The following is a 27,862-nucleotide window of genomic DNA, read 5'->3' on the forward strand; positions in this document are numbered from 1 at the left end:
TATATTATTTAAGTCCTTATCCAAAATTAAGTCGAAATGTTCACGTTGGTTGTTATAAATTAATATTAAAGCAAGGAAAAATCAAAAATAATGCCCTAGGGAGAAATGTCTGATTAAACTTCAAAAAATCAGTTGAAATGCCTAAATAATTATTTTTTCAACCGCTTTCGGCAATAACACAGGTTTTATAGTTTTCCGTCTCGCCTTTCTTTCTAGTGACTTAAAAGTATTTTTGTTTTTTCTTTACTTTGACTCTAATGTGCATATTTTTTGCAAGGATTTTAAAAATATATATTATGGGCGCTGGTTGCAAAACACCTTGTATTTTACTGTTTTTCTCTTCACAAAAATGTCACTTAGACATAATGTTATAATAAATAAAATTGTGTAAAGATTCATATTTTTTGTAATATACTTATGATTGAATGGTTAGATTTGTATCATATGGTTGAACTTACTTTGTTTGAAGTGCTGTTTGCATGTTATTTCATTCCTTGTTCAGGTTGAATCAGTCTCGCTCTTCTTTTAAACAGGACTGGTTTATTTTTGAATGTTTTTTTCCTATTCAGTCATTCAGGTACTTTCTTGTAGAGGTATAAAAATGGATTTACAAATACTCCTGTGTAATATGCTTGAAATCTGTTCAAGGCGTTGTTATTGTACATATTAAGTAAATAAAATTGTACAAACGTTTTAAATGTTGGTTTTGTTTATATTTAAAGCACTCACTTTCTACATTTCAGTGTACTGCACTCTGCTTAAGAACTGTAAGATTTATTCTCACCAAATGTTAAAAATCAGTTGAAAAGTTAATCAACAGATGGCATTGATGACAAGAGAAAGCTATATAACAATTTTTAGGAAATATTGATTATTTGAAATAACATGGCAGTATGAAGTTCTAATACAGCAGAAATCTGTTCTCTGAACCTCAATCGAAACCATTCATTTCGAACGATTGATACGGGAAAACGACGAATGTAGGTCAGCATAACATATTAAGTTGTGACATAAAAAGTAATAAGGAAATAATAATCTTGAAAATTAATAAGTTTACAATCTACTTTATTTAAGTGTTCAATTTAACGTTACACTTTGATTTATTGCGCAAAACTATAAGACTTAGAAATTCAAAATTACTATAAGGTGCATACTAAAGTGTTCAAGGATTACGATGTAATTAAAAGAATTAACATTCGATAATTTGTTGGAAAAAATATCATACGAACCTCAGAAATGCAACTGATGGGTGGGAATTTATCATGTTTATATAAAGCGTTTTGTGAAAATATTAACGCTTAAGAATAAATAAACAATTGTGAAAGAGAATAAATTACAGGCAAGGCCTCCTAGTAAATTTTTTTTTTTTTATAATCGCCGTTGAACAGCCTACCCGATTTTTGGGTTTACGACTACTAATGTTCACTTCCGTAGCCTTCGAATTTTGAACAAATCCAAAAGACAAGGAAACTCCTTCATCAGTACCCCCAGAGATATGATTTGTTATGAGAACATGGAGAACTGTGTGACTCGACAGATTTAACGTGCATCCGTCACAAATTACTACACGGAGAGTCCTCGGCCGGCGGGGATCGAGCTCATAACCTCCTGTACATGGGCCCAGTGCGTTACCAACCAGGCTATCCCGCCCCCTCCTAGAAAATATTTTATAACAGCCGACCCAATTTTTGGGCTTACGACTACTAATGTTCAACCCCGTAACCTTGTAGTTTTGAAACCAATCCAGAAGACTAAGGAACTCCTGGATCAGCTATTGGGAGAAATTTGCCTTCGTGGAGGAGTTTTTGATGGAACTAACCAGCATTTACGTTACATGGAGAGGAAGACCACGAGAACCTCCCATGATTAGCCTTACGGCTCGAGGACTCTAAACCAGGTTCCGTCTACCACTGAAAATATTTCACGTCAGTACCGTGGTCGGTGTGAGCCGGAATCGGAGATCGTATCGACCAGCCATTGCTGGGATGCGAACCCGGTTCACCTTATTGGAAGGTGAACGCTCTATCCCCTGAGCCATCGCGGCTCACCTAGTAAAGATTTTATTTTATATTCGTCGTTGAACAGCCGACCCAGTTTTGGGTTTACGACTACTAATGTTCAACTCCGTAGCCTTGTAATTTTGAGCCAATCCAGAAGACAAGGTAACTCCTGGATCAGTAAGCCCAGAGTTATTGATTTGTTATGGGAACATGAAGGACTTTGTAACTCGATACATTTAACGTGCATCAGTCACCATTTATTACACGGGGAGTCTTCGGTCGTAGGGGATTGAACCCACGAACTCTTGGTAATTGAAAGAATTATCAACTGAAGAGACAGTTCCCCGCCGGTCAAAGATTCCCTGTGTAGTTAATGGTGACTGGTACACGCTAAATCTGTCTGGTCACAAATTCCTCCATGTTCCTATAATAAATCAATACCTCTGGGGTTACTGAATGGGAGATTGATCATTCACTGGTTCGGGTCAAAATTATGTGTGATTGCTGGATAAGAAGTTCAAGCACTTAGTTCGAAGAAATTGACAAAATTGGAAATAACAAATAGCACCTTGCTCAAATATTTACTCCTTTTGCGGGAAAAAAATCCCATATGTATGTTATAAATTTTTAAGAAATCTTGTTAGTCATGGATATGTTAATTTTCCCTAATGCAAGCTGCATTCTTGTCAGTTTTTCCTACTTACCACGGTTTTGGGTAAAATTTCTTCCAGTAGTACCTAATTTTAAATTTCATATACGATTTCTTGTTTTGCAAATTTGATTTTCTGAGCCAAAATGTGTAAATGATTGAAAAGTTCGTATGAAATGCCACTGTGTTCCAGATCTCTCATGATGAGGATTTTAACCTTTTCCAATACAATGCAGTCCGGCAACACTAATTCAACAAATGCTACAAACTACTAGAATGTTCAAACAATTACCTTTATACTTAAGTGACCACCATTTTTTAAACACAAAGAGTTAAAGTATGTCGCATCTCCAAGAATTTATACTGTCTAAAGGCCATATCACACATAGCGAAAATTCATTCAATTCAACCTTCAACTCAACCCCAACTTCAACTCTGAAGACAACCCCGTCCGAAAACATAGGTGTGCTATACTTATCCGAGATGGATCAACTGCTGTTCAACTCTTTCACATCTCTTCGATTGCACTTACCAATATTTCTGAAAGGGTTAAAATGATAGTAAAATTACAAAATCCTGAAAGCTTTAGTTTTTAATTGCCTACCACTTTGTAAAATATTGTAAAAAAGAGTAGCATTTAGCAGCCCTGGTAAATTAGTGGTGTAATAGCATGTAAAATCTCTTGTGGCATGACTTTTTAAAACGCAAGCGAAAGCTTACATTATTTCTACTTAAGATAATTTCAATCTATTTATCTAGATATCCTTTTTGTAAGCAAGAAACATATTTTATATATTCAATAACAAGTCATGATAACCACGGATCCCATAAATTAAAATAGTTACAACCAGATTTTTCTCATTTCTCGGTAAGGCTCTCAAAGGCCGGCTAAGTTTTTCTCGTGACGGTAAGTTAATATTTGACTGAATATAGTTGACTGTTCCCTAGGATAACGTGCTAAATCTAGAAAGACAGTAAAGTGTTTATTAATAAGTTAAAATGTGCACAGTCTAAAACAATGGATGACATATATAATGTTCCTATAGTTTCTTTTGTATTGCTCTAGCCATGGCTTTAATGCCCGCCCATGTTTCTTCTCCAGTGGGAATAATTTGTTCAGAAGGAAGCATGAAACCATACCTTCCCGTATCTCGAAGCTCGATTGTGTATGAATATTTTATGCCGGCTATTCCATAAGCCCAGTCATCAGAACCACCAGTTGCCACGTCTGGAAAAGAATATTTTGTATGAAAAACAAGTAATAGAAGTTTTTTTTTGAATATTTTTAAGCATGATTAAAGAGAATGGATAATTTATATAGTAAATGCTTTTTTTTAAAAATTATAGTGGTGTTGAAAAAGAAAAAAGTTATGAACCCTTTTTCTTCATTATGGTCGAGGCAAATTTTGCATGAATATAAAGGACACAATTTCTAAAAGATTCAAACGTGATCTTTCAAATTGGGCCAAGAGTTAGGGGAGATTTCCGTATCTGGGCCGAATAATCGCCAAGTCTTGGCAATTTCCGGGCAGCGGCCTGCGAGAAGCTAAAAATAAAAAAATACATCACAAAAAGGGACCAACTCGAAAGGTATTACTCGTACCACCGCTAGCAAACATTTAGATGTTTTTCTTTTTTTTTTAAATTGGCAAGTTTAAAATCTATTTGGCACCTTAGCGATTGAAGTTGGCGAGACAGATCACGAAACGGAAATATCTCAAAGAGTTTTGCCATGTAAGATCTTCCAAAACATTTGCTGATTAAAGAAATATTTCTTAAATAAAGTTAGTATAGAAGTGTTCGTATTATTTTGTAACCCTCCTGTAGATGGTTATGTATACAAAAATAAATAATAATAAGTAGAATAATAACATATATAAGGAAATAACAGTATAACACTAATAAACGAGAAGATAATTAAATAAAGAATAGATGGTAAAATACATGATAATACACTGAGATATTTAACAATTTATTATAATTTTGAAAAGTTGTAATGAATTTTCACTTTTTATCGTTATTTATTTTTCAAACATCAAATTTTCAGAAAGAAATGGACTAAAACTACTATTTAAATAAACCACATATTACAAAACTGGTTTCTGTGGGGGCTTAATAGTTCATAAATAACCATAGATAAAACTTGATACTTTATTACATTTGTATTCACCACTAAATTTTATTTTATTTTTAAAAAAACGTAAGTACAAAAAAAATTAACGTCTACCATGTCATTGAACGTAATAGTGGTATTATGAAAAGAGAAATGTTTTTAAATACAAATAACTCAGATACGATATTCTTTTTAATTTTTTAAGGGAAACCCTATATAAACTTTTTTACAAAATCTCTTATTTTTATACTTACATAAAACATTTGTGGACGATCCAGTTCTGTATTTTGTTCCGTAAACATCGTATAGTGCTTTTGTTGCTTCATTCGCAACTTCAATCTATAATATATTACTACATTTTAGTAACATTAAGCTATTCTGAAAGCACAGTAATTTTAAATATTTGAAAGTTTACTCTATTTGGTTGTCACCAATATAGTTTCATAGAACCTTTGTTCTAAATCTTATGTCCACGAAATAGGGTTGGATGACAAGCTTTCTATAAGACGGGAAGAAAATTTGAAAACTTCCGATGTATCCCTTCGCTTATGTAATGCTTAAGAGGCATTGTGTAAACATGCGTGATATTCTAGGAAGTTTCATTATTGTGATTTGTGTTTAAATTTTGAACGTAATTTTTCCATTTATAAGAGTCTTCTGTAATTTATAAATTCCAGCAGGTCATCACTTCGAGAAATCTTCTTCTTGTATTTGCATAGTACAGAACAGAGGAGGTGAGGGAAGTTCTACAGACATGAACCAAAGCCTCCTATAACTGAAAGCATCCACACGGTTTTTTGTAGGTAGTCCGATCAGACCATTATGAAGGCAAACCAATTAGTAAAAGAACCATTAAATACGAAATCTATTAAAAATTTGAAAGAGGTAGCAAATATGTGTCTAAAAATTTGTTTAATTTATGAATATAATTGGCTTGTTTTATTTACTTGTCAACCACTACAGATTCAATTCTCAAATATATATGATAAATTTGTCTCAAGTACGTTAAAAATAAAATTTGGGTTCTTGCGCACAAGTGGTTCGCTTTTTAAATAATCTGCGCAGACTACTTATAAGAAACCGTGTGGAGGCTTTCTGATGTAGGAGGTGATGCATGAACTCGAATCCAAGCTCATGGAGGATATTTTTTTGATGTAAGTAACCAGCATTAATGTATATGGTGAAAAGAATGTCACTAAAAAATTGCAAGAGTGGTCAAGCTTTTGTATAAGGTAAAAAAAAAATGAGTAGACCGTTATATTTTGCTCAGTCCTTTCAAAGAAAGGTATGGGACTTGTTCATAATTAGTCACATTGACCCTACCAGAAAAGAGTATTTTTAGAGAATTTAAATGTTGTTGGTCAATGTATATTATTAGCCAATTAAATCAATAACTTGTTTGACTATGAGAGTGACTCTGAAGATTAGCTTTAATGATTCTAATCATAGACGTTCGTAAAACAGTGCAACATACTAGAACTCAACACCGCAGTACATGAATAAAGTTCATATTTAATAATAAAGAGTAAATTCTTTATCATTTATTTTACTAATCAATATAAAGGATTATATTCGATGAAGTAAAAAAAAGTTCATCTCGTTTAAAGAGATGAAAAATTGGGATGGCACACTTACCATGTCGTCATAATCGTTGGGTAAGCTATTTGTCCAACCCCAAGGAGTGAGCCATAGCTGTGAGTAGGAGTGAATATCGAGAAATGCAACAAATCTTTTGTTCTGCTTTAGAATATAATCAGAAATAGCTTTGGTTTCTGGTTCTGAAAATGCTCTGGAACCGGCATATGTATCACTGCATGGTCTAGCACTAGATCCACCTTCTGTTGGAATCAGAGGTATATATATATATATATATATATATATATATATATATATATATATATATATATATATATATATATATATATATATATATATATATATACACACAGGGAGATTCTAAAATGATGGGTAAAATTTTAGGAAGTGATAGTACACACCCAAGCAAACAATTTTTATCAAAGAATGCATGTGCATGGTCGAAAACAAAACGCAAAACCGCTAGAGGGCGTCAAAGTTTATGTTCTTATATGAGCCAAAAACACACAAAGAACGATGAAGTTAAGTTATAAAAGCAAATTTAATGGCATGTGATTACAATAAGTGTTCAAAACAGTGGCCGGCAGCTGCTATGCACGCAGTACAACGGCGAAGAAAGGATAGGCGAACATTGTGAAACACACCAGGCATATCACGAATTTTCCTTGCAGCGGTCGAAAGCTTGGCGACAAGTAACGCAGCGCAGTAACTCGCAACAGGAATGGAGCTTTCACGTTTGCATCAAACAACTTTCCTAGTGCTCCAGCACCTTTGCGTTTTGTTTTCGACCATGCATTATTTGATAAAAATTATTTGCTTGGGTGTGTAATATCACTTCCTAAAATTTTGCCCATACTTTTAGAATCACCCTGTATATATATGTAACATAAAAAGCTTCTGTTAATCTTTTTATGTTATCCTAATTAATTATTCTTATCGAAATACTTTCTCACACTTTTAAAAGCCACATCCTGCTCTCAAATCTATTTTTGGCTCAAGCAGTTATTTAATTAAAAGCAGGACATTTTTTCCCTTTGCTCTCTGTGGGAAACTGTCTACCCATTTCATAAACCAATAGCATTTACTAAGATATCCCTCTTTCCCTAAATTAAGACATTTTACAGATATTACTTTGCAAGATTTTCCCTAACATATAACCAAGGAGCACAACTTTTCGTGTTCACTTTTACACACTTCTCATGACTGCACTGTCTAATAATTAATAAATAAATTTTGTACCCTCCTTCCCGACCTAAGACCTGTTTTAATCCTTCCACTCGGCAACGACGTTATATATATATATATATATATATATATATATATATATATATATATATATATATATATATATATATATATATATATATATATATATATATATATATATATATATATATATATATATATATATATATATATATATATATATATATATATATTATATAGAATTAAAAATTGAGAAGTCAGAAATTTTGCAAACATTTTAAAAGCCACATATCTGGATTTAAGTGGTGTTTCTTATGAATCTTTCAGTCATTTACGTGTAGAGGTGTAAAAAATAACTATAAATTAAATTTACAAAACAAAGAATTATAAATTGAGATATAAACTTAGCTATCACTAGATTAAATTTTTTCAAAGAGCGTAGGAAGTTGGCTGGCCTGATAATATTATCCGCTCTTACTTAAGCTTGTACATTTGTTGCCCTTGCTCTTGCCAACCTTAATTTCTCACATTTATGCAAACAAAGGCCTCTAAATATTTTTTTTCTATTTACATAGAGTTTGAAACGCAAATAGAAAATAAAATATCCAGAGGCCTTTGTTTCCATAAATGTGGGAAAAAAATTAAGGCTAGCGTGGGATCAAGAGCAGAGGGTTATTTTCCTTTGTGCGTTATGCGTTCGCTCATTTGATCACGTATCCTCGAGTTTATTTGTAGTTCAAAACACGGAATTTATAAATTGTTCATTTATAAGCACAGAAGTTCAAGTTTACGGCAGATTCTTTAAAGAAAGTAAATTTTGAAAATTCCACCAAAAAAGAAAATAAATAATCTCTAAATCAAGATAATAAATTAATTTTTTTAAAATCTGAATTCCAAAATTATTTTATCATAGCATTAATAGAATAACGTAGCCCCATTAAAGGTTAAAAACGTACTCATTTTAAAAATTTCTTTAATTCATGTCAAAAAATCATTTTAGTACAATATCATGAAAGTCAAACAAAAATTGCATTGATTGTAAATTATTATTTTTTTTTTAAATTTCTTCGCCACTTGAAAATATAATATTAATACACATATATAACACAATAAAGAGATAGGAAAGACTTAAACAAAAGAAAGATTATTTTTTGCTACTGATCAAAGTATTTCGCACAAAGTTCTATGCAGTTCAAAACAAATATGCTGACATAGATAAAAAGTATTATCAGGGTGCGTAGCCAAATCTTTCAACAAAAAATAAGCACTTTTTAAGTACTTTTTAAGCACTCAAAAATTTTTAAGCACTATATACATTAACAAAATGCAAAATAATTTTCAAAGACTTTAGCTGATCGTGATAAAATAACTAGTTTCTGACAAAGAACTCTTTTCTTGATTATATTAGCCGTTCTAAAATGATAGAGAGATTTTTCGGTTCGATATCAGAGGGTGGAAAATGAAACCTGAAATTGAGAATATCTTGCAAAATGCAGCAGAGTTGCACATGAGAAGGCAATAATTTCATCGAATCCAGCTCAGTAGACGCACATACGAGCTCGCAAGTATTTCATCAAACATGTAAAATGATTGGCGCTTTCATACGCTATGGATAGACGGTACGCCGAAATGAATAGTGAAAAAGTTTAATAGAACAATGTGAAGAGCATGTTTTTGCATAATACGTGGCAAAAATAGACATGGTAACGAAAAAAAAAATTTTTCGTCAAGGGAAAATTAAGCACTTTTTAAAGACACCCAATGAAAAAAGCACGTTTAAGTACTTTTAAATAACGAAAATCGAAAATAAGCACCTTTAAGCACTTTTTAAAAACGCTACGCACCATGATTATATTGATACATTTGGTGATTATTAAAACTGCACCAATTCTAAGCAGTTTCAATACCGATGCTGTTGAAATCAACATCTTACGCTTCCTTTAAATTGATATGTACCGGAGAAAATTACTTGATAATGGTAAATTTTGACTATCATGAGTTGGCCACTAGCAATATCATCACGTCAAGTGATACTAATTACAGTTAATCTCTATTCTAATGAAATGAACTACAAAAACCATGTTTTGCTTAGCAACGTGTAATGTGATAACGTAAAGCCACCGGGAAGGGCAACAAATAATAATAAAACACAAACAAAAAGGAATTCATTTTAGGTTTAGTAACACGTTGAATGCCACGCTAATTTTGCATGGCTTGCCCGTCTGGCTAAGCGGTAAATAGCTACTAACTAAATTGGCAAATATTAGACAAATTTTGCTAAGTTTTTTAAAAGGTTTAGCATATTTGGTCTGGTCTGAAAAAAGTGGGGAATTATGTAAGCCAACGAATTGTTTAGAAATAGTGGTGGATAAAAATCTACTAAATGGAATTTATTAAACCAAGAATCGCAATTAATAAACTACCACTTGAAAATATTTATTCGCTGTCCGGAGCAAGTTGGCATTGCTGTGTATATAAGTAAAACTATTTTTGCATCCACCACTAACCACAAACCATTTTAATAACGATAATAATAAAAAAAAAATTAAAATTTATTCGAATTATGTGTTTCTAATAATCTTGGCTTCGCCGGTCAAAGGTGACCCCCGTGGCGCTACGAACAAACTCATTGCCGGTCATCGGTGACCCCTATGGCATTCAACGTGTTAATTGGAAATTTAAGCGGAGATTCAGAGAGGCTATAGTCAGGGTAAGACGGAAAAAAAGTGGTCTCCAAATTATTTTATGACCGATTTATTAGATGGCGGAATTAATAATTCTTCATCTTATTTTATTTACCACTGCCTAATTTGAAAATAAAAATCATGAATACATACTAAGAACTTAAATTGATGAGTTGCGTTGAAATTAAAGTGAAATCAAAAATAATTCCTTTTCATTATAAATATACCCATATTGAAGCAACATCTTTGTTATTTTCACTGATTCATAAATATTCCTAAAATGTCCCTTACCTGGTTCTTCCACTAATCACTTCAACTGTGTGGAAACATCTCTTTCAGTTTTGTGCATGATTTCGCAGTGTTGTTCAGTACTGATTATATGAATTTTTTATTCACCCTGTGCAAAATTCTGCTAGTTTGAAATATAAAAATAATGTCGGAATACGGGAAGAGTTGGCAGTTATGCATTTTTCATGACTTGTACAGGACAGAGTAATCGCATGACGTGGTGTTTATTTATTTTATTAATTTACTTATTGTTTTTTTTTCAGTGTAGGAAAATCTAAATGTCTTCATTTTCTTTCTGTTATTTGATCTTCGACAAATTTACTTCAACTCTAAGTAAAATTTTTTCTAAATATTCATTTCATTTCTTTTTTAAAATTTACTTCACCTCTAAGTACATTTTTTTTTAAAAAATTCGTTTCATTTCTCTCTTAAAATTTACTTCACCTCCAAGTAAATTTTTTTTTAAATATTCGTTTCATTTCTCTCTTAAAATTTACTTCGCCTCTAAGTACAATTTTTTTTTTAAATATTCGTTCCATTTCTCTCTTAAAATTTACTTCACCTCTAAGTACAATTTTTTTTCAATATTCGTTTCATTTCTTTCTTAAAATTTACCTCTAAGTACAGTTTTTTTTTAAATATTCGTTTCATTTCTCTCTTAAAATTTACTTCACCTCTAAGTACAATTCTTTTTTTAAATATTCGTTTCATTTCTCTCTTAAAATTTACTTCACCTCTTAAGTACAATTTTTTTTTAAATATTTGTTTCATTTCTCTTTTAAAATTTAGAGAGATTTTAATACATAAAATCTAACTATGAAAAAAAATTACCTCTCCAATGAAAACCAAAATTTCTATTCAAGTCGACTCCTCGACAAAATATTTGAGCTCTTGTTCGAGATTTCCTCCACATTCTGTTCTAAAATGGAGGGAAAAAATATTCGTTACATAAATTGAACCGTAACTGAAAAATTGTCGAAAAAAGTTCAAAACCCATTTTAAAAATAAGCAAGAATTAGATTTATCGAACTATTAAATTTAAATTTTTGATACACAATCTTAAAAGTTCAGCTTTTAATCAATTGTAAAAAAAAAAATCTGAAGAGTCCTCAATTATTTTAAGATCTCTTTTTTAGATAAGTAAACATAACTCTTATAACATAACTTAAGAAAATATAAATTCTTAAATAAAATTAATAAATCAAGCAGAAATAAAGTTGATAACTTACGAAAGTATGGCTGTAAACGTAACCGTCTGGATTGGATACTGGTAGAAGGTACCAGTCAAAGTAATCAACCATTTCCTTAACATCGTCATGATTGTCATACTCAATGACCAGCTATAAAAGAAATATTTGCGTTAGAGAACCATTTAAAAATGACTAAACAATTTTGTAAAACTTTATAACCTATTTTAATAGTGGAATGATTTCTTCTTTATAAATTACATAATAGCTATTTCTGAAACCCATATAATACCCCATGCAAAGAAGATAATTTCCTTAACACCGAGTCAGCGTGTTTAATGGTTCGAGTCATTTTAGTGTTAAATATGAAATATTTAGCTGGAATTAAATACCATTAATATCTTATTACTAGAAGCCAATTGTGAGTAATTGCTGAAAGAAATTAAGGGTCACAGTAATAGCAATTGTTTGTTTATCGTTTTTCGAATTTATTTCGTTACATATAAGCAAATGTCAGTATTAATATGTATACTTGTAGGTATCATGATTGTTTTAATATTATTTAGTTAAAACATACAGGTATAGGACAAAATAATAGGAACACCTGTAAAAAAATGAAAATATTTTATTAATAAGGATCTGGGCCACCTTTGGCCTGAATGACAGCTTGCATTCGACGTGGGATTGACAAATAAAGGTTTTGAACAAAGTTCATTGGAATTTTCAGCCATTCCTCTTGCAGGGCTGTCTCGAGTTCAGAGAGTGTGCGTGGAGGAGGAAACAGAGCTCGGACTTTTTTCTCCAAAAAACCCCACAAAGGCTCAATGATATTGAGATCAGGGGACTTAGGACACCACGTTAGATGGTCCACTTCATCATTATGCTCATTTAACCATGTTTGAACACAGTGAGACGTGTGAACAGGGGCGTTGTCATCTTGGAACACAGGACGTTCTCCCGGAAAGAGAGTATGAAGCATAGGGTGAAGATGATCTGCAAGAATGCTTCGGTAATGGTCCCTTCTGACCACCCCCCTCAAGACAACGAGAGGCACCAATCCACGAACAGATATAGCGCCCCACACCATCACAGAACCACCTCCATGTTTCACGGTTGGAACCAGGCAGTCAACATGAAATGTTTCTGCCGGCGTTCGCCACACGAACACACGTCCGGTGGTCTGGAATAGTGTAAAAGAGGATTCCTCAGACCAGATGACTTGTTCCCATTGCAGTTGTGTCCATTTTAGGTGGTCTTGGCACCACTGTAGTCTCTTCAAAGCATTCCGCGCTGAAACTAACGGTTTTGGAATAGCTACTCTGCCATGAATGTTAGCAGCATACACCTCCCGTTGAATAGTTTTCATGGATACAGGGTTCTGAAGGTGGGTATTCATCTCGGATGTTATCACCGGTAGTGCAGTCTTGCGTTTTCGAGCGACTATCCGCTTCAACACCCGTCTACCACGGTCTGACAACTTCGACTTCCTGCCGCTGTCGTGCTTCGCCGAAGACACCTTACCCAACTTTGTTTATGCCGACAGAGTCCTCGATACAGTGGTCCTTGAAACACCTACAAGGTTCGCTGTTCTGGACACGGAAGCTCCAGCCAGGTGAGCTCCGATTATCATGCCTCTTTTAAGGTCAGAGAGGTCGGACATAATCTCGTTTTGCTAGAAACAGATTTTTCTCATACAAATCTCACACTGCCAAATGCTAGACAGATACCGATACCTTGCCTTTCATCACCACTAGGTGGCACATTCTTGCGACACGTGCCCCCGCTTATTGGACGGTCGAGAACGACTCCATTCTTTCACAGGTGTTCTTATTATTTTGTCCTATACCTGTATCTAAGTTTATATACATGTCTAACCCTGATTTACTACTCTCGGCAACTGTGTATTTTTTGATCAGTTTCACATCTTTTTCCTCTCTTGGCTATTGTAGCTTCCCTAGTTCTGTTTCTAACCTTTATTTTCCAAATTTTTTGTTGGCAACTTAAAACCACTTTTGTTTCTTTTCATTCACGTCTAGCAAGTCTAGAAAATGGGTGCCTGTTTTTGAGAGCTTGAAACATCCTGACTGTTTTTTTCCTATTTATATATTTTTGAAGTGAATGAAGTTTTTAGTCAAGTGATATCCAAGCTTCTTTCCAATGAAAGTTTTTTACCAATTTTTTGTTGTTGAAAAATATGTAATTATTTCTTTACGTTTTATTTGCATTGCTATGCTCTTTTAAAGGAATTTTATAAAAAAGCCAAATTTTGATTTAAAAATCAAAACCTGTTTAATTTACTATCCAAGTTCAAGGATTCAATATTTATCGGGTTCAAAATTTCGTCGTTTTTAACCGGATATAGGATTCATTAATGAAATTAAAAACATTCTTTCAATATAAAAATATCTATCGTCGATAGTGTTTCATTGGGTTGTTTTAATTAATTCTTTTTCTTTATCGAATTTTTATACACGATTCCCAATAGAACATTCAAGTCAAGGATCACTGGCTGTGGTCAGAAAGTGGGTGGGTGACCACTTTAATCAGCCTGCGAATGGACTGATGGTGTTCTGTTTCTGTATCAATCCTCGTTAAACTGTTCTACTATAAAATACTCAACTTCACGTGTAGGTCATCAGACTACCAAGCAGGTGAGCCATCAACTCTCTTCAGAAGATCAAAATTGGGATGGCTTGTCTTCGGATCACCCTCAGGGATGTTGCCTCCGACCATCGCCAAATGTCCATTGTATAGTGCTAGTGTGACGCTAAATAAAGTACTACTACTACCTTTCCGTGTAAAGTCGGAACGAAGCAAGTTGAACTAGTATTTTACTGTACTGAATCAGTATTGTTTCTGAATTGAATGCAGTTACTTGAAAAAAAATATGTTTGGTCTACTGAAAATTTGTGGCAGCGAAAGGGCGCGGCCTATTATACAAAGATGCAAATATGTGCCTTTTTAAAAAAAATGATAGGGAATGTTCCCTTAAATGTACTTATCAGATGTACCGCTTAGTTCTATTGGATACTTTCGTTACAAATTTGAATATGTATAGCTCGTTCACCAGGAGTTGGCACTTGGCCCCGCCTACATCACCTGGTATGCGACGATTCTATTTCGCTATTTTTGGGAGAAGGTTGTGAGCAATCCTGAACAATGTTGCTATTTGGCGATCGTTTGGCAAAAATCTTTATTTCGCAAACTTCATGTGCATTTTTTAACAATAAATATTTCATAAATTTGATGGTATTTTGCCCCATTTTTTTATGATATTTCTTTCTTTTGAGTGAATAGTTTGTCCTTTATGTGACATTTTGCTGGGAGAGCAGCATTTTTTAAATTTAAACTATATTTAATTAGCTAGAGTAACAAAAGGTATAATAGCAGATGATAAAGCGAAGTATGTGACTGAAAAAGAATTCACTGTTTGTGTGTGGCGCAAATTAAGGGTTGTCTCAATTTCAAGCACGGAGATGTTTCTCTTCTTACTCCCGCGCTGAAAGGAACTCTGCGTCCGAGGAGGTGGAGCCAAGTGTCAACTCCTGGTGAACGGACTATATGCATATGCTCTTCGCATAGGATGTTTGCTTGAATACGTTTGCTCCATGCATACTCTTTAAGTTAGAACATCATCACTTACGGTGTTTTCGGATAGCTTGACAGATAAGCTTTCTTATTTTCAGGATTGGGATTAAATATGAATTATAAATAATACGATGAGAATTACTTACACTATGAGCAATAAAAGAAACTGTTGCAGGACTTATCCATTCCCTTGCATGGATACCGCCGTTGATCCAAATGGCTGGTTTTGTCGAATTGCTTTTCGATCCAATCTAAAATATTGAAATGAAAATTTTACTGATCAAGACATTAATAATAATCGGAAAAGGGCTTTGTAAAGAATTCTTAGAAAAGACATTTTATACATTATTCAGCCATTACTTTTCGCCAGCTAATAGCAGGATCATATCCATACCTACCAACTTTTAATCCTTTCGAGGATGATTTTCACCGGGGGGGGGGGGCATAAAATAGAATTTAAATTGAAATTTTCCGCAGAAACATACGTTGTTTTTCGAAAAAGCTTATTCGAGATATCGCGGCAGTATTATAAATTTATATATATATTCTTAAATTTTTAAAAAAATAGTGGTGGTCAAAAAGATTAAAAATTAATTTTTTTAATTGAAGGGAATATATAAAAAGCATACACTTTACTATCACTTTGCATAAAGAAATAAAATTCGTAATGTGTAAAAGTTGGCAGGTATGCATATCATGTAGTATACCATTTTATTCATAAAGCCGTCTCTTGCATAACCTTATCATATAAAGTCGGGATAAAAAGGGTTAAGCTGAAACTTAATTGTTGTTATGCTATTACTTTCAATATTGTAGACTTCCGAGTGGGCATTTATCTGAATGTTTAGTTACTCTAGCACATCTTAAAAATATATACTTATCTAAGTAAAAAACAAACAACTTAAGCTTCTTTAACTACCGTTTTTTTAGTATATTAAAACTGCATTACAGTTTTAAACTCTTCAATGATCATAGGAATGAGTTGTGTCCTCGTATAAAAAATAAAATACCGACAATTGTTGGTATGGATTTTAAAATGGTATCGTTATTATTATTTTTGTAAAAGTTGGAAAGATAAATTTATTCATATGGAAATTTTCTAACATTAGTGTGTAGAATTGTATACTTACAGGCATGGGTGAAAGCGAGACGAAAAAACTTGTAGTAAAACGATTTCAGTTATAACTTGTTTTCGGGAGGAGTAAATCTGTTCTTTTTTTCTAGCAACTCAACAATATCTACTTTATCTTAAAGAAGCAGTTTTATATATATGCCATAATTGTGAGGAAAAAAAATCTCGGTAGTTGCAGAAATTTAATTTTTCTGGAAAAAAAAAATGCTAGAATGTATTTCCATTCATACCAGTGTCTGATCTTTTTCGTTTTGGTATTTATAAGCTTTCGGCCTAGCTCACAAGGCTGCCAACTGCTGCACTTTTCCCAAAAGATTTTATAAAGTGGTAAACAATTAAAAATTAAAGCACTCAAAGTTTTTGGTCATTTCATAACCATTTGAAAAGCCCCACCACATGATAACTGGAACAAATTGGAATTCCAATTAAAGTTTTGTTTTATTTACATCTAGTGCCGTGGAAAATAACTTTAATACGTTGAATGCCATGAGGGTGACCGGCGAAGACAAGATTATTAGAAACACTTAATTCGAGTAAATTTGTAATTTTTTGTAATACTATCGTTACTAAAATGGTTTGAAGAAATTAATGCAATACGGAACACACAAAAATAGTTTTATTTCTATACACAGCGATGCCAACTTACTCCGGACAGCGAATAAAATATCTTCAAGTGGTAGATTATGAATTGTGATTCTGGGTTAATAAATTCAATTTAGTAGATTTTTATCCACCACTATTTCTAAGCAATTCGTAAACTTATATGATTCACCACTTTTTCCGGATCGTCTTATGCCATTGCCCATTAGTACCAGTTGCCCTAGGGCAGTGGTCGGCAAACTTTTTAGCCAAAGAGCCAAATATGAACATTACAATAATTTTTAAAACAAATTGGGAGCCAAATCTGCTTGTTTAGTAAACTTTTATTACACTAAATAAGTAGTACACTAAATAAAACTAAATTTCATACTTAATAAATATTTATTAATGCGAACAATGTGCTTGCATCTCCTTGGAAAGTTTGAGTAAGTCAGGTTTGTATGCTGTTGTTTTTAATATTAGGCATGATTCAAGCTCTCATCAATAAGAAGACTTCTCAGTTTACTCTTGATAATGTTCGTGCTTGAAAAAGATTGTTCGCATATATATGTAGAACCGAAAAGGTAAAGAACAGCAAACGCGAGCTTTTTCAGCTGATCGTAAGAGTCAGGAATACTATTCCAAGCGTTGAATATGATCATGTCTTCCTTCTCCAGGTCATTCAAAGCAGACCACTTGTGTTGTGATGCCAATTTGTACCCAGACTCCTTTAGAAAAAGTACGCGCATGCTTGTGGTACCTTTGTATCACACCGGAGTACCCCAAAAACATACGAACAATTTCAGCCTGTAGCTTTGTACGTGGTTTGTGTTTACGTTTACGAAAACTAATAAACTTTAACTCGATGTTCGTTACGTATTTTTACTACAATATAAAATTTTAATTACCTATCTACCTTATTTATTACCTTTTAATTTAAACAAAAAATTATACATGTTCTCGATTTATAGAAGAATTTTAATTTATCAAAATAAGATGTAATTTTTTTTCTTAACAAGTTTTTTTTTAAATGAAAATATTATTGCGCCTTCCGTGGACATTTGTGCCAGAGCCGCACTTAAGAAGCAAAAGAGCCACATGCGGCTCCGGAGCCGCACTTTGCCGACCACTGCCCTAGGGCATAATTTAGACTAAGAGGTCTGGTGCCTGCTGACGCGGGCAGACACCCTACAAATTACAGATCGTTGCATACCTGCCAACTCTTCCGGATTTTTCGGAAGATTTGATTTTCATATTTAAAGTGGTAGTAAATATATACTATTTTTTTTCTTTTATAAACTTAATTTTTAAATGATTTTGATCACCACTATTCTTTCAAAAATTAAGCACATATATTAATATGCGGTACTATAATGGTTGTTAACTTAAGTTTTTTCAATTGCAACGTGTTTGTTTGCTTAAAATTGAAGTTTTAATTCCATTTTAATACCACTGGGAAAAATGATAATGGAAGGGATTAAAAGTTGGTAGGTATGTCGTCGTCATCGAAACGTCTTCTCTCCGATGGAATTTTATCAAATAAATTTAATATTTTCATATATGTATGATCCCGAGGCGAGGGAAGGAACAAAGGTGATTCTTGCCTCTGTGTATACCACCCCTAGATATACACCTAATTTTGCCCCATAATAATAGATAAACATCGATTTTATTTACTATTTTTATAACAAATGACAGATATTGTTCAATATATTCTACATCCTCATGCCTTCTTATTCTATTCTAGTTAAAACTTATTATTTTATTCATAATTCAGAACTGTCTGCAATTTAAAGAGGCTGCACGGCCAACACTCTGATCTTTTTTGCCTATGCTAATAGTCCCAGTCACTCACGCGAATTTCAGATGAAGGAGTGAGATGCCAGCGGGCAGGTACTCTGGTCCACCACCTATCAAGTCAAGCCAAATCTTTTAAAAACTAGCAAAATATTTGCAAGTTTAGTTTGTAGTTATTTACCGTTGTGACATTCAACGTGTTAATTCAAATTTACAAAGCAAAGAACAGTACATTCAAACAGAGACTACCAATCAAAGACAGTTTCTGAAAAAGTGGTGAAAGTTTTCAGCACTGCACTTATCTAGCTTGGTGATTCAAAGTGGAAAGAATAGTGGAATATTCAAAGTTTAACTGCAGAGCCACTATAGGTCACTGCAGGGCCAATAAAGTTATAATTAGAACCAACTGCAACGCTATACGCTAATAGTGTATAATAGATAACACATTGAGCGCCAAGCTAATTTTACATGGCTTGCCAATCGGGTCAAACGGTAAATAACTACAAATTAAATTTGCAAATATTTAACGGATTTTGCTATTTTTTAGAAGGTTTCTCGTGACATATCTGTCAAAAGTGGTGAATTATATAACCCTACGAATTATGTAGAAATAGTGGTGGGTAAAAATCTACTGAATTTATTAAACCAAGAGTCACAATAATTAAGTAAATTTTGAATAAATTTTCCTCAATTTCATAAAAGAGTGTAAATTTTATAGTTCTATATCATGTTATACGCTGTCAGTCAGCTGTTTTTCGCGGCCTATGTGAAAGGTAAGTAATTTCAGTGTCAGCTACCGGTGATTGACGCAGCCTAATTGTAATTTCAGTGTCAGTCACTGGTGGTTGACGAGGCCTAAATGTAATTTCAGTTTCAGCCACCGGTGGCTGACGCGATACTCAGTGTGTTAATTTAGCCTTAAAAAAGCCTTTCTTTTATATTTCGATTAATTTGAGTAAAAATTATTTTAAAATTTATTTGAAAGAGTTGCGTCACTTGTGAAAAAGTGAGCAAGGAATCTAATTTTTGACTCCTCTTTCAGCATTTTCAAGACATTTGTAGGAATAAATAGTTGGGCTTTTTAAAACTTTTTTATAAAATAATTTCCGTAATTATGAAGTGCTTCAGTTAAGATTTTTAATTTAAAATCAATTTGTAAGGCTTTGTTTCTTATTAAATATGGTAGGCCGCTCATTCTCTTAAGCATAAGGTTTTGAAATATGCTTAGTTTTTTAGTTTGTGTTTTAGTTATATTGAGCCAGGCTGCAGCGGTATGTGGGATAATTGATCTTATTTTTCATTATAAAAATGTAACTTTTGTTCTTACGTCATATTTTTGAGAAGACCCATTATGTATCTTAGTTTATAGGTTTTAGAAGCTTTAACAATCATTTTAATGATGTGGTGATTCCAGTTTCAACCTTTAGTTATAGTAAGAAAAATATATCCGAAATGTATTGACAATAGGGATTTAACTATTAAAAAAGGTTAATGTATTTTGGATATTTAATTCTGGGAGTTTAAGATAATTTGTAAATTGGATTTCTGTGTATTTATTTTGACCTGCCAGTTGGAGCACCAGGTCTCATATTCATTTATTTTAGTTTGTAGTTTGCTAATAGCATTAGGAATTGTTATAGATTTGACTATAACACCGTTGGGTACATTTATATAAGATTTCAAAAAATCTTCTTTAAACTAATTTTCTTATTTAGTGATGTTAAGATTTCCACTGTTTGACAAAATTATAACAGTGGTAGCAGGTTTAGTTAACATTAGTAGTTTTTAGTCTAGTAGTTTTGGACAAAAATTTTAAATTAAATTTACGACACAAAGTCTGAAATTTTAAAGTGTAAATTTTATTTATTTAACTTTTGCAATTATTGTGTATTTGTGTCGTTAATGTATAGATTGTGAATTTGTGTTGCAGAAGTTTTAACTTCACTAGGAACAGGTAACAGGAGGTAAATTCCACAGATTTAACGTGGTTGCAAAATTGAAAATTCCTGATTTTATAAAATTGATTAACTTAGTCAATTGAGTAAGTGTTTCTCCCGAATACATTGTTCATGAAAATTTGTTATGAACATCTTAAGGACCGCGTTAGAGCAGGATTGGTCTTTCATAATTGGATCGAATTCCCGAGTTAGCGTGGAATTGGTCCTAAAGGTGCTGTCTTTGTTCTGATGTCTTTAATTTCCACTAGTAAACCTTGTTGTACTTCTTAGAGTTGGGTAAAAAAAAAACCCAAAAAATTTGAGTTTAAGATTAGGCATTTTAGCTAATATTTCTCATAATTGACTTGGCTAGTAATATATTTTTTCAGTGTTATCAATTTTTAAGCAAAAACTGAAGAAAACTATTTCTATAAAGTAAGGTAAGTTTTACTTACCCCGTTCTCCAGGACTGCCACTTTGGTAATAAATATCGATTTGCTCAGTCATAAAAGACTCTAACATGTTTTATAGACAATCACTTTAATAATAACGGAATTAGAAAACACAAACAAAAAAAGGATTAACAATTAAAGTTCAATTATTTACGGAGCTAAACATGCTTGTTCTCAGATCGAGATATTAACATCAACTGGTGGCGCTGTGGGCGCACCAAAACATGCGCAGAAGACAGTTATAGTGGGAATTCTCGACAATCTCCCACCTTTGGATTCGAAGAAATATTTTCGAATCCAAACAGAATTCTTAGTCTATATGGTCCATCTGAAAAAAACTAAACAAATAAAATTATTAGCAAAATGGTTACACTTCCAGCGGAAAAAGTCTTTGTATAGGTCTTAATAGTTTCCCAGATTGGGTCTTAAGTTCCACTAAACGGATTCTCCCATCCTTTCCTGGATAAGTCCTTTCAACTTTGGCCAATGGCCAGAGTATTCTTTTATGGTTGGAATCTCCGATTAGCACAAGATCTCCTTCTTTGATAGACGACTCCCTTTTAATTTTAGAATTATCTTTAAGCAAACCTAGATATTCAATTCTGAATCGGTTTCGCAGGTCTTGTCGCAATTTTAACCGATAAGAATATCTTTTGTTCAATTTTTTTTTGAATCAATTAGGTCAAGTTCAGGAACACCAATTTCTTTAATTTCCTGTAGAAACATGGATGGCGTGAGCGCTGACAGATCTTCGGGATCTTCTGAAAGATACGTTATAGGACGGGAATTAATTAAACTTTCCGCGTCGCATAATACTGTAGCTAACTCTTCTTCATTCAAACAAGCTCGTCCTAGAACCTTTCTCAGGATGCCTTTCAAAACTCCTATTAATCTTTCGAAGAAGCCTCCCCACCAAGGGGCAGAGGGAGGATTAAATTTCCATGAAATTCGTTTCCTTGAAGCAAAGTCTTCAATTTCGTTCCAATTAATGTTCTTCAAAAGATTTGCCGTTCCCACAAGATTTGTCCCATTGTCAGAGTATACAGTGGACGGGTGTCCTCTGCGAGCAATAAATCGGCGAAGGGCCAAGATGAAACAATCTGTTGACAGGGACGATACTACTTCGAGGTGCACCGCTCGGTAGATGGCACAAGTAAAGAGTACCACCCAGCATTTTCTATCTCCTTTTAAAAGCAGAGGTCCGCACAGGTCGACACCTACAATTTCAAAAATAGCTGCGTCTCTGACTCGATCTTCTGGGAGTGGAATGCTTACGGCTTCCAATGGCTTAACCGAGAATCTTTTGCACTTGACGCAATTTCTCACGACGCTTCGAATTGTCTTTCTGGTTTTAATGATCCAAAACGACTCTCTGAGGTGAGACATCAAAGTTTGAACACCGGCATGTTTCAGTTCAATATGTTTGTCCATTATTAATTTTTCCACCAAATCATGCTTGCTAGGCAATAATATAGGGAATCTAAAAGTTTCTAAGTCTTTTCTCGATGTTATTCTTGTCTCAACTCGTAAGAGACCATCGCTGTCTTTCACAGTTCGAAAATTTATCTTTCCATTAAAAGATTCTCTTTGAATTTCTTTCAAAACGAACTTCTCAGATGCTTCGATCTCTTCTACATCCAATTTTCCCTTCTTTCTATCACTATGATTTCTTAGAGTATTTTTATAAAATCGGATGACGTAAGCCATGATTCTCACAATTTTATTGAAGGAAGACACATTTTGGAAGATTTCAAAGGTATTAGTTGTTAAATTTGTGGCTGAGGATATAGTTCGTTTTCTTTCTGAAAGAACTACTTCAATATCCGGAGAAAGTTCACTAGCTGGCCAATTCTCGAATGGCAGTTTTAACCATTGGGGGCCCTCCCACCAATGGGATTTCAATAAATCTTTAGAATTACATCCCCGCGAGGGCAAATCTGCGGGATTATACTTTCCTTGAATATGTCGCCAAGCCTCCGGATCCGTAAGTTTTCGAATTTCATTGACTCTGTTAGCAACAAAAGTGGCCCAGTTATCTTGCTTTTTAATCCAGTATAAAGCGTTCATTGAGTCAGTGTAGAAAAAGGTTTGCACATTCTTCATATTCAAATCATCTCTTACAGTGTAAGCGAGCCTGGCTCCAATGGTACACGCGAGAATTTCTAATCTAGGAATTGTTATCGATTTTAGGGGTGCTACCTTGGATTTAGCCTGTAAGAGTTGACAGTTAACTATTCCCCCTTTAACATTTCTAATAAAAATTGAAGCCGCGTAAGCCGATTTGCTCGCGTCTACGAAGACATGCAGAGTAGAATTTTCATCTATATCAGGTGTTTTTCTAGGGATTTCTATTTCTTTCAGATATTTTAATTCATTAGCCCACTTTAGAAATTTATTCCTCAGATTATCCGGAAGTCCTGTATCCCAATTAATTTTCTCCTTCCAACATTCCTGCAAGATTAATTTAGGAACTAGTGTGACAGGACTTGTAAACCCAATAGGGTCAAAAATTTGGCTTAACATAGATAATACATTTCGTTTACTCGGAATGGGTTGATTTTCCTCATTTATCTCACAAGATAAAGTATCCCTGTATAAATTCCATTTAAGGCCCAATACTGAAACGATTTCTTTATAGTTCTCTCCAGACAAGTTCAAAATTGAGGTTTCCTCATCACTATCTGGCCGATTATGTTTCCAATCCCTTAGGTCAAATTGTGCTGAAGCCATTAATTCTTTAGACACCGTAATGAAAGAATTTAACTCTTCAATAGTGTTCACACTTGCAACACAATTGTCCACATACATGGAATCTTTAAGTTTTAAAGCTATGTCTCTCTTGGTTTCATCTACATTCTCTAAATGATAATTTATAGTCGCGGCGAGTAAAAATGGGCTTGCATTTACGCCGAAAACTACACGACAATGTGAATAAACAATTAGTTTCCCTGGATCACCTCCCTCCCACCATAAGAACCGCAGAAATTTCTTATCTGAGGGAGCAACGTTTATTTGTTGGAAAGCTCGACGAATGTCCGATATTACCCCAAATTTCCCCTGACGAAATCTGTTAATGAGTTTGGGGATCAGTTCTAAATTATTCGGCCCTTTCTCAACGCAATCGTTCAGCGACACAGAATTTCTTTCCTTAGCAGACGCATCAAAAACCGGTCGGATTTTAGTTGTGGAGTTCTCTTTAAATACTGGTCTATGCGGTAAATAATGACCTTTATCTTTTGTCAGTTCCTCTGAATCAACGGGTTCAATAATTTTTTCGGCTACCCAATCTCTGAAGACGTTTTCATATTCATGTAAACAGTTTCGTTTTTGTAACGCCTTTACGCAAGACTTTAACCGCTTCTCGGCAAGGTTTCGATTGTCCGGTAATTCAGGATGAACCTCCAACCATGGGAGTGACACTTCATACCTACCTTCTCCATCCCTTCTTAACGACCGAACAAAATGATCTTTCGCGGCTTCCTCAATTTCTGATCTCGTTTGAGAAATATTCGGTTCCGTAATTCCCAGAGAATCAAGTGACCATAAGTCACAAATATTTAAGTCAGTAACATGAAGTGATAAAAGCACTTCATTCGTTATAGGACTTTCTCCAGTTCTTCCCATTAAGGTCCAACCGAAATGCGTATTCATCGCGACAAGGCCATTCGTTATATTTTTAATTTCTCCAGTAAATAAATCTCCAGCATAATCCGCACCTATTAATCCGTGAATTTCATTAGCATTCCTATCAAATAAACATAAAGTTTCATTCACGGTTACGTCACTAGGATAAATTCCGTGCCCTTTTAATTCCTTCATAATTTCCCTATTGTCCAATTTTGGAATCGGGGTACAAATTGTCTTTTGTTCCAGAACATTTAATGTATAAGTAAAACTATTGTCCACATTACTTAAATTAATCGTGTAATTTTTATGTGATTCTTTTTTCTTTAACCCCCCGAACAATCCATGCACAACTGTTTCCTGCCCAAGACTCTTTAATTTTAACTTACGCGCTGCAAATTCCGATATATAACTACAAGAAGATCCAGTATCAATAATCACCCTAATCAAATGTTTTTGTTTACCTCCCGAAACACTTACAATGAGAGTTTGCAACATTATTTTTTCTCTACTAGAAGAGTTACTTAAAGCACAGGCAGTATCAGGTTTCATTTGGGAAAGATCAGAATTATTCCCCTTCCCCCCTGTTTCTATCGAATTTATTTTTCTTTTCCCCATACACATTATACTAACGTGTCTGCCTGAACATATCTCACATTTAACGATAGCCTTACACGTAGAGGAAAGGTGTCTTTTTTTTATTTTATCATTTAAGCATCGGAAACAAGAGCCAGACCGCTTACAAATGTCTATTTTTTCTTCCAAACTCAAATTATTATTCGTGCAAGAAGCCGAGTAATGTTTATGAGATTTACAAAATAGACAAGTCTCTTTCTCATTCTTCCGATCTTCAAAACACTCATTAATTAATGCAGAAGCCGATGGCTGGCGCCTACACTCCTTCTCAGTAATGTGAGGATTCATTCTAACATGTGTTTTGATTTCCGAAACAGAAGTATTCATATTTAAGAAAGTCATTTCTCTAGCTTTTAATTGAGATGATAAAAAATCGATTAGCTCATCAATTTCAGAAACAAGAGGATTTTTTGTTCTTTTGTTGAATTCTAGTAGTAGATCACGGGGCAACAATTTGGTTAAAATGGGAACTAGAATGTTCGAATAGCTATCTTTTTTAACAGATAAACTTTCTAAACTTCTAATATTCTTTTGTATGTGATTAAAAATGTTCCTGAAGTTTTTTACGTCATTAGAGTTTTTTAATGGGCATGTATGGAGTAGGTTTTCAATGTGTACATTAATCAAAATATTTGTATCGCCAAATTGTTGCTTCAATAAATCAATAGCGTGATCATAATGTTCCGCGGTTAATTCTAAACCATCAATCACATTAAACGCAGGACCTCCTAAAAATGATCTCAAATAAATGAATTTATCAAGTTTACTGAGGTTCTTATTCTCATTAATTGACGAATTGAAACAATTCCAAAAATTTAACCATTCAGAAATTTCTCCGTAGTACTTAGGAATAGTTAATTTAGGTAACTTTATGCGTTCCCTTTCAATGGTTTGAATGTCACTCTGATTGGGACTATTTAGAGAAATATTAGCTTCTTGAAAGGAATTATTTAAATCAAGTTCTTTGTTTAAATTCTTAATAAATCTTAATGTTCTAAATTTTGTTTTAGTTATTTTTTCTTTGTACTCTTCTATACAGTTAAATTCCTCTTCCATATCCTCGATTTTGATTAAGCCCTCAATCTGAGAATCAATAGTTTTTAATTCCTCGCTTTTTTCACCAAAAAGTTCGAGTGATTCTTCGAGATCTTCCACACTTATGTCCGGTTTTAGAATGTCAGTTTCGATTTTAGTAATCATCCTTGTCACCGAAGCTCTTACAAAGCCGCGTTTCCGTTTTAATTTATTCAATTCTTCTTCAGACATTCTGTAAGTGTGAGTCAATTATAGTTATTCTTAATTGCTAATCTTAATTTCTTTAAATTGGTGTTTAATGTCTTATTTCAAACATGCAACATTTCGTTATCAGGTAAAAGTCAATAAATGTCAATAATAGTTTATTACCGTTTAATGGCAGTCCCTGTTCGGGCGCCAAATATCAATTTTTAAGCAAAAACTGAAGAAAACTATTTCTATAAAGTAAGGTAAGTTTTACTTACCCCGTTCTCCAGGACTGCCACTTTGGTAATAAATATCGATTTGCTCAGTCATAAAAGACTCTAACATGTTTTATAGACAATCACTTTAATAATAACGGAATTAGAAAACACAAACAAAAAAAGGATTAACAATTAAAGTTCAATTATTTACGGAGCTAAACATGCTTGTTCTCAGATCGAGATATTAACATCAACTGGTGGCGCTGTGGGCGCACCAAAACATGCGCAGAAGACAGTTATAGTGGGAATTCTCGACAAGTGTAATTCCAAAGCACAAAGCAAAATAATACCAAGAGTTAAAGGAATTGCACACATGAATTTCAAAATTAAAGAACAGCAAACATTAAACGAAATTTGTTTTGACCTTACTTTAATGACTTTCAAATCATTCCCTTCGGTAGATACTCCAATGGATATAATTTCAGCGATATTCGGGTTCATAGCGACTGTATCTTCCAGAAATTTAAAAATCTGAAATAAGTATAGAATATATTTTAAAATAAACATAGTGTGAATTGCTTTATGTATCAGTACAAGTCAATATACAGTGATTTATCAAAATAATGGAAAACCTTTCATACTAATTTTATGAAGAAAAAAAATTCTTTTAGCCGATAATGTTTTGAAAGATATTACATGGCAAAACTGTTGGCACAATTTGAAAGATCATGCTTGAAGCTTTTGGAAATTCCTTTTTTACCCATGCAAAATTTTCTTCGATGGGGTAGCACTGACCACGGTACTGATATAAAATATCCTCAATGATGGTAGACGGACGGAGTCAACTTGCCATCAGGTTAACGTAAGAGGTTTCATAGTTTACCTCTCCATGTAACGCAAATGCGGGTTAATTCCATCAAAGAGTCCTCCACGAAGGCGCTAAATTTTTCCTACT

At 33.5% G+C, this 27,862-nt stretch overlaps 1 protein-coding gene across 2 annotated transcripts in view; it reads right to left on the reverse strand.

Moving 5' to 3' along the window:
* Window positions 1-3,615: 3,615 nt before the first annotated feature.
* The window catches only part of LOC107439964 (carboxypeptidase B), a 40,926-nt gene continuing 16,679 nt past the window's right edge, over window positions 3,616-27,862 (reverse strand). For both annotated transcript variants that reach the window (XM_043052709.3, XM_043052708.3), the window contains exons 5-11: window positions 27,337-27,438; window positions 15,458-15,562; window positions 11,766-11,876; window positions 11,368-11,455; window positions 6,398-6,600; window positions 5,017-5,101; window positions 3,616-3,877 (exon numbers count right to left, since the gene is read on the reverse strand). In XM_043052709.3, coding sequence (XP_042908643.2) covers window positions 3,690-3,877; window positions 5,017-5,101; window positions 6,398-6,600; window positions 11,368-11,455; window positions 11,766-11,876; window positions 15,458-15,562; window positions 27,337-27,438 — 882 coding nt within the window. In that variant the 3' untranslated portion in view covers window positions 3,616-3,689. The remainder of the gene's footprint in view (window positions 3,878-5,016; window positions 5,102-6,397; window positions 6,601-11,367; window positions 11,456-11,765; window positions 11,877-15,457; window positions 15,563-27,336; window positions 27,439-27,862) is intronic.

The sequence above is a fragment of the Parasteatoda tepidariorum genome, chromosome 4 (assembly GCF_982258835.1).
Source record: "Parasteatoda tepidariorum strain Cologne lab strain chromosome 4, Ptep-v5.0, whole genome shotgun sequence".
In the NCBI taxonomy this organism is placed as follows: domain Eukaryota; kingdom Metazoa; phylum Arthropoda; class Arachnida; order Araneae; family Theridiidae; genus Parasteatoda; species Parasteatoda tepidariorum.